The following is a 12,219-nucleotide window of genomic DNA, read 5'->3' on the forward strand; positions in this document are numbered from 1 at the left end:
GGGTGGAAGGAGGATTCCAGGTCAGGTGATCACCATTTGTGACCTTCCCAGCCAGCTTGCAACAGGCAAAGTCTGGGGGTCACTCAACGATTGTGTGATTCACTTAACCACCATGGAAAAAAGGTCCTAAAATCGGGCATGGCTCACTTACCTTGCTTAGCAGTGGAAACTCTGCACCCAACTATGGTCATATGTAGAGGACCCCCTGCCCTGCCTCTGCAGCCAGAGAACCTTCCTGAAGGGGTGGGGTCTCCAATGTCTTAATTTCAGGACCCAGCCTCGGGCTGTGCGACGCAACCCTTATGCTGTGTGAACCCAGCAACCCAGGTTTCTAACCCCGGTGGAATCAAGGCCGGTTAACTTTTGTTCAGAGAATTCTGGAAACGGAGGATTTGGTTTAGCGCGTTGTGTGAATTCAGCCAACCGAAGCTCACCAGCGCACCGGGGACCGTCGCGATGTGCTCATGCAGGCCCTACCGAACGGGCACCCCGGAAATTCACGGGGCTGCCACCGACGTGGAGACTTCCCTGCCCGGCGCCGGGGGCTGGGCTCCGGCCTGGAGGGGCCGCAAGGGCTTCGCTACGGGCAAACGAGGGGGGGTCTCTGCTGCGTCATCGTCGGGAATGGCCGCGGCAGCTTCCCTTCGCTGCTCCCGACGAGGCTTCGGAGAAGCGGAGGAGCTCCGAGTCCGAACCGGCCAGCCGCGCTCTCGCTCCCCTCCGCGGCCCCGAGCTCCGGGCGCACCGCGCGGCTGTTCCGAGCATCCGGCCCGACCCCGACCGGCCGCTGCTGCGCCTGCCGCCTTTCCCGCGGACTCCTCCGGCGCCCGCTCGGGGCGCAGCGCCACCCCTGGCCGGTGAGGTCGAGCCGCGAGGGGAGCCCAGCCTCGGAGCGTGGGGGGGGGGGGGAGTGGCGGCCGCTGCTCTGGCCAGGCGGGAGGAGGAGCCGCGGCGGGGCGGGAGGAGCCGGGGGCGGGGCGGCCGGGCAGCTCCTCCCCTCCCGCCGCGCTTCCTCTCCCGCCGCCGCCTCCCGCCCCGGCCGCGCTTCTGCCAGCCGCGCCGCCGGCCTCGGGAGCAGCCCCAGCCGCCGGGCGGGCGGGCGTCGCGGCCCCGGGAGCGGCGGGCGGAGACGGCGGGGCCCGGCGCGCCATGCGGCGGCTGCTGCAGCGGCTAAGCCTGCCGCCTTGTCCCCCCCGCAGGCCAAGATCGCCGGCATGATGGAGGGGAACCAGCAGCTGGCGCTGCGCATCGACGGAGCGCTCCAGGCAGCCGGGCAGGAGGTGAGCGCCCTGCGAGCCGAGCTGGGCGCCGCCAGCCGCAGACTGGCCGAGCTCAGCGCCGACGGGCCCCCCTGCGCCGTCGAGATGGCCGCGGGAGGAGGCGGCCCGGACCCCGCGCAGCCCAGCTTGCAAGGTAAGCGCCGTCCCTACGGAATGGACGGGAACAGGGGGAGGCGGGCGGGCACGGGGGCTGCTCTGTGCGCGGGGCCTCCTGGACAGGCTGTCCGGCGGGCGCCCGTCTCTGCGCCGCGCTCTCGAGAGGAGCTGCGGGCGACCTGCAACCGGGCGGGGACTCTGCTCGCGGGCGGCTCCCCTCGGCCTGGCGAGCTGCGGGTTCGCTGCTCGGGCTGCCTCCCTCCCTCCTTCCTTCCTGGCTAGCGGCTCTTCCCCGCTAACCTGGCCGTTGGCCGAGAGAGGCGGCGGCGGGGGCGCGCGGGCTCCGCCGGGCTGGTGGGAGAGATCCCGCCGGGGCCGCTCCTGGACCTCGGGTGTTCCGGCAGAGCGGCCGGGCTTGCGGGGGCCGCGGAGCCCCTTTGCCTAGGGGTGCCCGGGAGGGCGGCATCGGAGCGGCCTCCAAGGCGGGGGGGCTCTTCGGAGGGAGAGCCAGGAGCCCTCCGCGGGTGGGGGAAGGCCGGGAATTGTGCAGAGAAGGGTTGAAGCGATGACGTCATGGGGCGCGAGGCTCTGGTGGAAGCGGCGGCAGCATCTGGCTACTTGCTTCCCCCCCCCCAATGCCCGTGGGGTATAAGTGACCAACGTGCAGAGAGGAGCCGCTGGGGAAGCGGTTGGGAGGTGCAGGGTGGCCCCCTTCCCCGCCCAGAACCGGGAAGGGCCCGCCCGCTGAATTGTGAGGCGTTCTTGCTTGGAACCGAATTCAAGGATCTGTCTCTCCGCTGTTTATCTTTCTAGTAACAAGTCTGAATCTGCTTAGGAAATCGCCTCTTCCTGGGATTTGCAGGCGGGTGGGAGGACTTGGCAGATGGAGCCATGAGGGCGTCTCGGCTGGGGCTTCTCGGGGAAGCTTGGCGGCAGCGTTGTAAAAAAAATGTGTGTGGGAGAGTGATTGGTGTCCATGGAAAGCAAACCAAGGAAATGGTTGTGGAGCTAACGGAAGGGGGAAGAAGAGGCTGAGACCCCTCGCACAAGATGGGGATCCAGCTCAGAAATCAGCCGAAGCAGGAGAAGGGGCTCTCTGCTGGGGGAGACTCCCTAGTGCCGCTGAAGGGGGTTAAGGAGGGTCTGACCCCCTGCAGGCTGGCATCACCCGACCATTCCTGAGGTCTGCTGCTCTGTGCCAGGGCCCGTCAGCACCCAGAAAACTGCAGTGGGCACCTGTGGGAGGGAGGTGGTGGGGCAGGCCAGGCATGGCCTTCAGGGGCTCCAGTCCCTCCACTGAGCCTGTGGTGCACAGTTGGTGGGAGGGGAGGTTCAGCAGGCCTGGGAAAGGGGTGGTCTTTGCAGGTCCAGCCCTCTGCGGGGGTCTCGGACCTTCCCCCAGGGGGTTGCCAGCAATCTTGGAAGGAAGTTGTCTGCTGCTGCCTTTGCCAAAAAGGGTACCGGTCTCTTCCTGTTCCAAGCACTGGAGGGGGCTTTTCCACCACAGCAACCCAGGAAGCCTCTTCCTCCTTAACCTCCATCATTTGCTGCAGAAAAGACTGAAGCATTTTAGTACGGATGCACTCTTTATCTTTTCTTAATTGCCTGTTCAAAATCGGACAGGCTGCCTCCCAAGGGATGGGGGCCCTCACTTTTTCCCAGTGCTTTTTTAAAGGGAAAGGTATCGCATGTGCCCCCCCTCCCCCCAACCAAGGCAGAGACTCCTGGTTAAAGGTTGAATCTGGAAAGAGGTTCAAATCTACTGCCCTTGGGAGTCACGGGCAAAGGCCCACATGTTGCCAATTGGCAGCTCTTCAGGTCCCTGCTCTGAAGTTTGGGGGCCAGAACTGACCAAGAGGAGGCCTAGAAACTCACCCTTCCAGCCTTGCGAGGTAGGATGAGCTCCATTATCTGCCTTTTTTCTTGCATGTTTCCATTTGGTGTAAGGAAAATGGAGAAGTAGCTCTGTCAACCTCTTTCCAGGGAGAAGGGCATTTTGGGGTGGGGGAGGGGAGGGGTTGGCTCTCGGGAATGATCAGGTGGCCAAGAATATCCTGCCACTCGGCACAAAACCATCCGCCCGGAATTCCACCCTTCCCTTCCGCTGGATATCTGAAGGGAAGCTGCGTTCTGACCGCTCAGAAGCGTCTTCCTCCATTCCGGCCTCTGTTACGGAGAGGAAGTCTGCCTGCCTGTGAAGAGAGGTTTCTGCTTTGCAGGGAAGGAGGGAGAAAGGATTGGTGACTGGCAGGCAGGGAGGGGGCAGGTGTCTCCCAGACCCCTCCCCCTTCCTGGGGCCCAGGGACACTCCTGTGGCAGGGGCTGCCCTGTGCCTCTTCTTGCCCTTCCTTGGTGAGCCAGGCTTCCCTGGCATGGGCACCTTGAGACAGCCTGACTTCCGGTCAAGCTGCCGTTTGGTTTGTGAGGGGTGGACTTAGCCTGCTGTGTGACCCTGGCCTGGGCACTAAGGCCTTTGCCAGCCCCTGTAGGGAAGCGCCCGTCTTGTGCAAGAAAAGGTTCCCCCCCCCTAGAATTTGAGTCTGGGGAATTGCTGTTTTTCCTAAAAGCTGGGCCAAGCTGGGCATTGAACTGTAGCTGGGCACCAACGGTTGGGGGTCTCTGGAAGCTGCAACAGAGGCTCTTTCAAGGCCAATTACAGGTGGTCTCAGGTGGCCCAGCTGAGCTCTTGACCACTCCTGGCCTGAGAGGTGCACCTGCACCAGTCCCAAGTGGCTGCCCTCAATCCACTCCTCCTCACCCATCCACCCCCCGATCCAGCACAACGGGAGTGGGCAATTACATTTGGATCCTTGCTGCTTTGACTTCCTTTCTTCCTGGGTGCGTAAGGCTGTGGTGATCTGGAGGGGGGCTCAGGAGTGTCAGGAGCCAGGCCTAAAGAAAGATGAGGCTGCTTTAAAGCAGGGGTCACCAACCTTTCGGATCTCAGGGACCACTAAATTCATAATTTTAAGTCCCGTGGACCACTAATACGAATGTTTAAAAAAAGATAAATAGTATTTAGTGCAATATAAAAAAATGCAAATAATTTTTCTGGGAACCACCAAAATTTTCTCAGAGACCACCAGTGGTCCATGGATCACCACTTGGTGACTGCTGCTTTCATGGGTATGTAGCCCATGTCTGCTAGGATGCGTTTCAAGCTTTTGGGCCAAGAGTTCAACTTGAACGGCTTAGCCGTTTCACAGGTTGTGACCATCGTGGTTTGTGGACCCTGCAGAGCCCTTAACCTTCACTTCTGGGTTGCAGCGACTGCATTCAACACAACCAAAGCTTGTGCCAGGACCTTCGCACAGGGGTCTCCTCTGTAATGTCTGAAGTGGCTCTTCTGACTTGGAGGGAGGGAGACAATTGAAACGGGCTTTTCCAGGGGATGCCTGTATTGCCGTTCCTGTTTTATTGCCGCTCTTCCTATTGTGGCTTTTTTTGAGGGGGGGGGAGGGGGACATCTCGGCGTTGGCATCTTGTGTCTCTGGGAAAGCCTGGCACTCTGGCGCAGCGACTTCGCTAACAAGATACTTTGAAGGGGTAAACACAGCCTGTTAATTAAATTTGCAGGCCATGATTAAATTGGAAGCAGTTGCAAATATGGGAAGGGGAAGTTCAGCATGGAGAGGTCAGCCTGGTGTGGCGTCTGTTAGGGTTGTGTTGATCCTGCAAATTCCTTTTTTGCCCCGATGGGAATCAGGGCAGAGAGCAGTTCATTGGAGGACGATGGGATCTGTAGTCTGTCTGCTTTGAGATATTTGGCTGGGGGAGGCAGGGGTGATGCATTAATACAGGATTGAGCTGTTCTCCTAGGACAGACCTTGATTCCAGCCTATTCTTGCTGCCATTGGTTTAATTTAGAGGCCAGCCTGCATTTTCCGGTTGTCTCAAAAATCCACCCTGCAGAGTCCTGTTTTCCAGGAAAGAACACATCTGTGTATCGAAACGTCAAAAAAGCCAAGAGCGTTTTTTGTTCCAATCTAAAACTGTTCCTCTTTGAACCCCTTCCCTTTTTTGAAGTGTAATAGAAACCTGGCACGCCAGCCTGTAATTAAACGGGTGTGTGTTCTCTCTCTCCCTCTCAGGGAGGGCTCTGAGGGAAGGAAGCGTTTATGTCTTCTGAGGAGATACCCCACTAAAAGGGAAGAGTGCACGGAAAAGATACCACACGGTGATTTATTTCCTTTGAGGAGGCTGAACTAAAATCAACATGATTATGAAAAAGAAATGGGGGGTGGGTGGGAGGGGAGAGAGAAAAAAGAAATGTTTTGTATTTAGTTTTAATCAGTAACTAAACTTGACATATTTCCTTTGGGTTGCCCTGAATCTACTCTCCCCTTTTTCTCATAAAAATCCTCCACAGCCACCTGAGGGGAGGCGGGGCGGGGGGGGGGGGTTTGAGGCGTTTCATCCTGAAGAATAATTATGGGGGGAGGATTCCAGTGAAGATCCTGCTCAGCAATGGTGGGTTCCTTGGGGGGGGAGGGCAAATCCATTTTCTTCAGGCAGGGGCTGTGAATAGCAGATAGGGAAGGGACTCCCCAAGGTAGGTTGGGCTAGGCTTTGGAAGTGGGGGGCAGGTGGGGGGATTCCTGCCTTCCTCCCTTTGCCTATTTGGTCCAAAGAGGAGCAGCAGCCAGACGGGCTGGGAGACTTGAGGTCCAAAACAGTCTGGATGTTTGGCTGTGAGATCAGGGAAGTCCCTCCTTCCTGCCCACCTCTTGCCCGGGAACCGAGTCTCCTGCCAGGGTGGCCACGGACATCAGGGCATTGAGGGTTGGAGAGGGGGCTGTTAGGGGCAGCTCTCTGTGGTTTTCCCAGCCAGGCTCAAACAGCACGTGGGACCCTCGGGAAGGAGGTGTCCAGCGGGTCATGGAAACTTGCAAGGAAGAGGTGCACGTCCTTGATCCGTGGCCAAAAGCTGGGAACCGAGCCATCCCTGTTTGTGCCTCAGGACGTGGCTGACCCATGGTGGCCATGGAGGGCTTCCTGCTGCAACTGCCCTGGAGCTCTGGACGGCGGTTCCAGGGGCCTGACCGGTTTGGTGGTGGTGATGACCGAGGGAGAAGCAGAGGAAGGAAGGCCCCCACACTGTGCCCTGCCCAGAACGAAAGCAGATGGGGGGGGGAGTTGCCTTTGGGCATCCCCGCTGCCTGGACCAGCTCGGCCCACTGCTGTGGATCTGGGATCTTCAGCCCAAACAGATCCACAGAGATCCCGGACAAAGGCCCAGAACAATCAGAAAGTTAATAAAGAGCTTCTAAAGTGAAGGCGGATCAGCTCTTTTCGGGTGACAGTTTAAAGGGGCCAAGTAGGGGTCTCATTGCTGCCTGTCTCGGTGGTGCAGAGCGAGCTCTTTGGCTGCGTGTGTGCCACTGTTGTGCTCTCTGTAAACCTTGCATGTGTCCATGGACCAGCAGCCTGGTGTGTCTCTTGAAAGAGCCCCCTCCCCGGAGAAGAGAGGAAGGAGAGAGAGAAATAGAAGAAAGGGGAAAGGAGAGGAAGAAAGGGAGGGGAAATAAGAGTAGGAGAGAAGGTTAGAAAGGGATGAAGAAAGGAGGAGGGGGAGGAAGGAAGGGGAAGTAGAGAAGGAGTAGGAGAGGAGGGAAGAAGAAAGTAGGAAAGGATAAAAGAAGGGAGGGGAGGGAAAGAGAGAAGAAGGATTGTTGTAAAATAAAAAAGATGAAATGGGAGAAAAGCTACCCCAAACATGTTTAAATTTATTAGGATGAAGAATGATTTAATATGAAAGTGAAAAGAATATATATGATTAATAATGGAGAAATTAGAATTTAAGGGCAGAAGATATTGTTTGTACAATAAGCATAGAAGTATTAAGATAAAGTATGGGAAAAATATTTTGGCAGAAATTGTAACTATGTAATAAAATGTATTGGAAGATGACAAGTTATATAAGATATGATATGGTCAATACTCTGCTCATAAATTATATGGGTGGGTGTGAAAGAAAAAAATCAATAGAACTTGATTCAAAAACAGAAAAAGAAAAGAGCCCCCTCCCCCCCCCACAGGTTGGCTGGCCTGGGTAGGAACCCTTTTGACCCACCCCCACCCCCGTGCTCAGCCCCCCTTTTGCTGCTTGCACACACGGGCTGCCATCCTCTGGGAACCACGGGGGCCCTTTGCCAGGTAAGGGAGAGAAAGGGAATATTTGCTCTCTGCAAAGGACCCTTTGGGGAAATGGACCAGTTGGCGGGGGGAGGGGTTCTGGGAGTTGGGATCCACACACCAGTAAAGTTTCTGAGGTTGAGAAACCCCTTTCTGTTGTTGAAAAGAAACTGCCCCTTCGGACCTCTGAGGATCTGAAAACAGACCAGGCAAGGGGAGGGAAAACAGGATCTGCCCACTGGGAACATGTCAGAAAGGGAGTTAATGCCTATATATATCAGATTTCTCATTCTTTCCTCCTAGTCAAGGCCAAATGAAGTGGGATTTCACAGCGCTTTTCCCATCATGATTTCCTTGATTTTTGTGAAGCACTGATAGAAAGGGCAACCATTTTAAACTTTTAAAAGGAAATTGTGCTTATTATTATTGAGCATATTAGAAATTATGGCAGGTAAAGCTCTTTCTTTCTTTCTTTCTTTCTTTCTTTCTTTCTTTCTTTCTTTCTTTCTTTCTTTCTTTCTTTCTTTCTTTCTCTCTCCCTCCCTCCCTCCCTCCCTCCCTTCCTTCCTTCCTTCCTTCCTTCCTTCCTTCCTCCCATCTCAACAAGGGACTCCTTTAAGTCATTGGTGTCTTTGGAATGTATCGGTGATGCTTTCTGGGCCATGATGGGGAAAGGTGTGGCTTTCGGGATGCTCTTGGACCCCCAAGCTCAGCCTCCAACCTCCTGGTGGTTTTTCGTTGAAGTCCTAACCAAGTCCAACACTCCGGGCCATTTTTTTTTCAACCTCTGGCTGAGGTTAGCTAGCCTCCTGTGGTGATGGAAAGACATCTAGACAAAGCACAGACCTTTGCAGGAATGGTTTACTAGGTTTATCAGCTCGGTTTGCATTGTGTTCAGAGGCCTAGCCCATACCTTACATTTTTCAGGCCGTACAGAATTATTTCTCTCTTCTGATTGCACTTCAGACTTTCTGGAGTTCTTTGCTGCGGTGTTTGCAAGTTTCTCTGGGCCCAAGAGCCGAAAGGAGAGTCCTTCCTACTGGACAGAATCCTCCCTTTGAAGGTGTCCCATGCTTTGAAGGTCCAATTCGGGGGAGGGAGGGTTTTCTCGGTATGTGCGCACACTCCCGCATGTTGCATGATAAAAAGAAGCCCAAGAAAAGGAATCCTGAGGCCATATGCTTTTATTTCTAGCTTACCCCCAAAGTCTGAGTTCTCTGAACAGATTGCAAAGCTGTTTCAAACTGTTTATTTATTTATTTCCTTGCTTGTTTGTCACATTTGCGAGGCTGTCCGACTGCATAACAACTCTGGGCGATGCTTAGAAACAAGTGGAGAGTGGGGGGAAAAAAGCCCATGGCCACTCCAGCCCTCCGAGAGTGCCTGAACCAGGGCCCACCTAGACCTGCTTCAGAGGCCACCGCAGTGCAGAGGGCCCCTTTGAGACGGCGGTGCTCAATGGATGGGACCCAAACAGGACTCTATCCCCCCCCTCCTCCTCCTCCTCCTCACCCCCAGGGAAAGGGGTGCATGCCACCCAGTTTGTTGTCCTGCTGGAGATGTCCAGGGCTCTCCAGCCTCCATTTCTCCAGCCAGCCGGCCAGCCATGCTGCCTTCAGTGCCACTCCTGTCTCTCCTCCCCTGGTACCAGTTAATGTGCTGAACAAGACTCACCAGGGTAATTATGGTAGGGCCTCACGGTTCAGCTGAGTGGCAGTAAATACCAGCTGCACAGTGCCCACGTTTGGTGCTTTGAAAGAAAATGTGCCCCTGTCTTCTGGATCGAATTGGGGGGGGGGAGGACTTCCGGGGCCCAGCCTCTTCCTGAGAGTCATCTGAGGTACTTGGGGGTGGTGGGGAGGAGGTCTTTTGAGCTCTCTTTGCCTCTGGTCTCCCTCCCTGCTTCTGCAAGAGCCCCCCCCCCCCCCACACACACACATATTTTCTGTGCTAAATGCCACTCCTGGCACCCTCCTCTAGATTCAGGCGTGCTACATTTTGCTGTCGTTTGCCTGTCTGAATTAGAAAAACGACTCCCTGGGAGCGATTCTCCCTAAGAGTCCAGCCAGCAGGGCCGTCAACGTCTTTTGCACCTGCAGCCGCAACCCAGGTGTGCCGAGACATGCAGCCTGTGCAGCCAGGTCTGGTTCCCCTCGGCCTTCCTTCCCACATTTGCTTGGGCAGCAGGGCGATGGGCGAAGGCCGGGCCCAGGCCTCTCCCGCCGAGCCTCCTCCGTGGAGACCCTTACTTGAAGCACGAGGGAGGCAGCCCTGAAGCGCAGGCAAGGCTGGCTGCTCAGCCTTGGCACCGGCACCAGGCATGCGCTGCCACTCTGGGCTGCGACGGCAGAACCCAATGGGAGCTTAAAGAAGCATGACGGTCCCCGGGTAAGGATTTGGAAAGGAAACAGCCTTTCTGCCTTCATTGAAGGGAAACAAAGGATCCTGGTTCTCCCTTCCTCCCTCCCTCTCTCTCTCTCTCTCCCTCCCTCTCTCTCTGTCTCTCCCCCCTCTCCCTCCCTCCCTCCCTCCCTCTGTCTCTTGTCTCTCTGCCTGCAGTGAAGCCACCTAATCTCTAATCAAAAGCCAGGGAGGGTCTCTGCCTCCGCTTCTCCCTGGGGGCCTCTTCCAGATGCTTTTCCTCACAGATGTTTCCCAGCCGGTTCCTTTCTCCCCCTGGTTCCCAGAGAGAAATCCTTGCCTGAGCAATCTCCTCCTTTGCTCCGTTCGATGGGCAAGGGCGCCCGTTAACCCATAGCTCTGGCTTCTGATTTCAGCATCCGGCTGAGCCCAGCCTGTTTCTGTTGTGCAAAATCCAGGGATACCTTGAGGCAGCCTTCCTCGGGCTCCAGATTGTAGCCTGCAGGGCCTGGGTACCCTCCCCCAGCATGGGGGAGACAGGGCGGGGGAGACCCCTCACACGAGGCAGCCAGTTCTGGCCAGCTTGCGGAGACAACACAAGGAAGCTCCGGTAGAAGCCATGGGCAGGTCCCGTGTGTGTCGAGGAGAGCCCAGTGCGGGTGTCTTTATGATGTGATGTGAACGGTTTCTAGGGGATCTTTTTTTCTTCAGGGTGGGGGAGTGGGATGGTGGAGGTCCAGCCAAGGGAGATCCCCCCTTGCCTTCCCTTTCAGAGGTCAGCAGGAAATCACTGCCATCTTCTGGGTATCCCCAGCCTGTCCTTCAAGGGAAGGAGCCATTTGTGGCGTGTGGCACACACTTACACTGTGGCTTAGTGGCTTTGTGCCCTTGGCTCTCCAGGTGCCTGTGGAGAGAGCGGCTAGGTCTTCGCTCGCCCCATCAACCTCCCCATCGTCTCGGGTGCTCAGAGGGTCAGAGTGTGACCCTTTCCTGACCTCGCATGCCCTCCCCCCACCTCTCCCGCAGCCCCTGGTTGCTCTTAGTCCATTTCACCTTGGAAACTTGGTGGCTCCGGTTACATTCCTGTGCCAAAGATGTCCCCCCTCCCTGGTCACAGGGAGGTCACGGAAGGAGTGAAGCCTGGGCTCTCCCAAGTCCCATTTTGTTAAACTACCCATTGAACCCGGTTCCCATTTTCGGGGTGTGGGTGTGGGGAGAGACACCCCACCGAAGCTCTGTGTCTTTGCAGGATCAGGAGGTCAGTGAGCCACATCTGGCCCTTCCCAGGTTGGGGAGGAGCACCAGACTGACAGACTGACCAGAATTAAGGGGTTGACCTGGGTTGGGCAGGTCCTGAAGACCCTGAAACCATGGGTCCAAACTGGCTCCCCAGAGCTCAGCCGTGGTGAGCGCTGAGCTTGGGCTTTGCCAGCAGAGAAACAAGAGCCTCTCTCCAGGGATCTGGGACTCACCCCGGCCCCCTCCCAGCCGTGATCTGCACAGGTGAGCCAAGGGAAGCATCCGAGGCTGGGGGGCTGCTCTCTGTCCTGCTTTGGAAAGTTAGTGGCCTTCCTAATGGGGGCGGGGGCGGGGTCCTCCCCCACCCTGGCCCTGCCATACTGGTCCCCCCTCAGCCACTCGGGATGTGATGACAGGTGAACAATGAGCTATGGTCAGCACATCCTCCTCCCTTGTGCCCAGGAGGGAGCACAGGACTCCCCCGCGCCCCCCCCAGCCCACATTACTGCTAGAACAGATGGCCTCATTGCCTGCTGCCCTCTTTATCGGCAGCCCCATGAGGAGAGCCCCGCCATGGAGGAGGACCCAGGCTCGCCTTTTTCCTTCCCCCTCTTGCTTCCAGGAGCCTGAAGGCTTTTGGGGGGGAGAGGGGATGCATGGAGGGGAGGGGAAGAATAGGGCCGAGGTGCAGGAGACCTCATAAGGGAAGAATCTGGGGGGCAGCCAGAGGTGGCAGCTGAGGGGAAGGGTCCCAGGGCAGCCAGGTCTGCCTGAGAATGCCGGATCCAGCCTAGGAGGAGAGGCACTCGGTCCCAAGCTGTGGCCGGCTGACCTTTTCAGAGGAACGTAGCCCTCCTGGCCAGGGTCAAGTTCCCCTTGAGTGAAGAGTGAAGGAGCGCCCACTGCAGAATTAGTTCAGGGCAGGGCAAAGAGGGACTGGCAAGGTCCTTTCCAGCTGTTTGCAGCTGCTCTTTGAGGAGGAAACTTTGCCTCTTCCTCTTGAGAAGAAGCTTCAGGGTTCGGAGCAGGCTGCCTTCCCCGCACACTCTTGGACAGCCGGCCGGTCGGTCAAGACCCTGCATGTGAGCTGGAGGTGAATGAGAGCCCA

The 12,219-nt window shown here is 56.9% G+C and overlaps 2 protein-coding genes across 2 annotated transcripts in view; one reads left to right on the plus strand and one right to left on the minus strand.

The window, feature by feature from the left end:
• Positions 1–497: 497 nt before the first annotated feature.
• On the minus strand, positions 498–1,151 carry LOC139326133 (nematocyst expressed protein 3-like). The gene has a single exon (XM_070956267.1). The coding sequence runs from the start codon at positions 1,149–1,151 to the stop codon at positions 498–500; it is 654 nt and encodes a 217-aa protein (XP_070812368.1).
• A 63-nt stretch (positions 1,152–1,214) lies between these two features.
• KAZN (kazrin, periplakin interacting protein) overlaps positions 1,215–12,219 on the plus strand; it is a 39,913-nt gene continuing 28,908 nt past the window's right edge. The window contains exon 1 of the mRNA XM_070956088.1: positions 1,215–1,413. Coding sequence (XP_070812189.1) covers positions 1,215–1,413 — 199 coding nt within the window. The remainder of the gene's footprint in view (positions 1,414–12,219) is intronic.

Source organism: Pituophis catenifer, unplaced genomic scaffold (genome assembly GCF_029215685.1).
Source record: "Pituophis catenifer annectens isolate HBS135680 unplaced genomic scaffold, rPitCat1.0.hap2 SCAF_18, whole genome shotgun sequence".
Taxonomy (NCBI): domain Eukaryota; kingdom Metazoa; phylum Chordata; class Lepidosauria; order Squamata; family Colubridae; genus Pituophis; species Pituophis catenifer.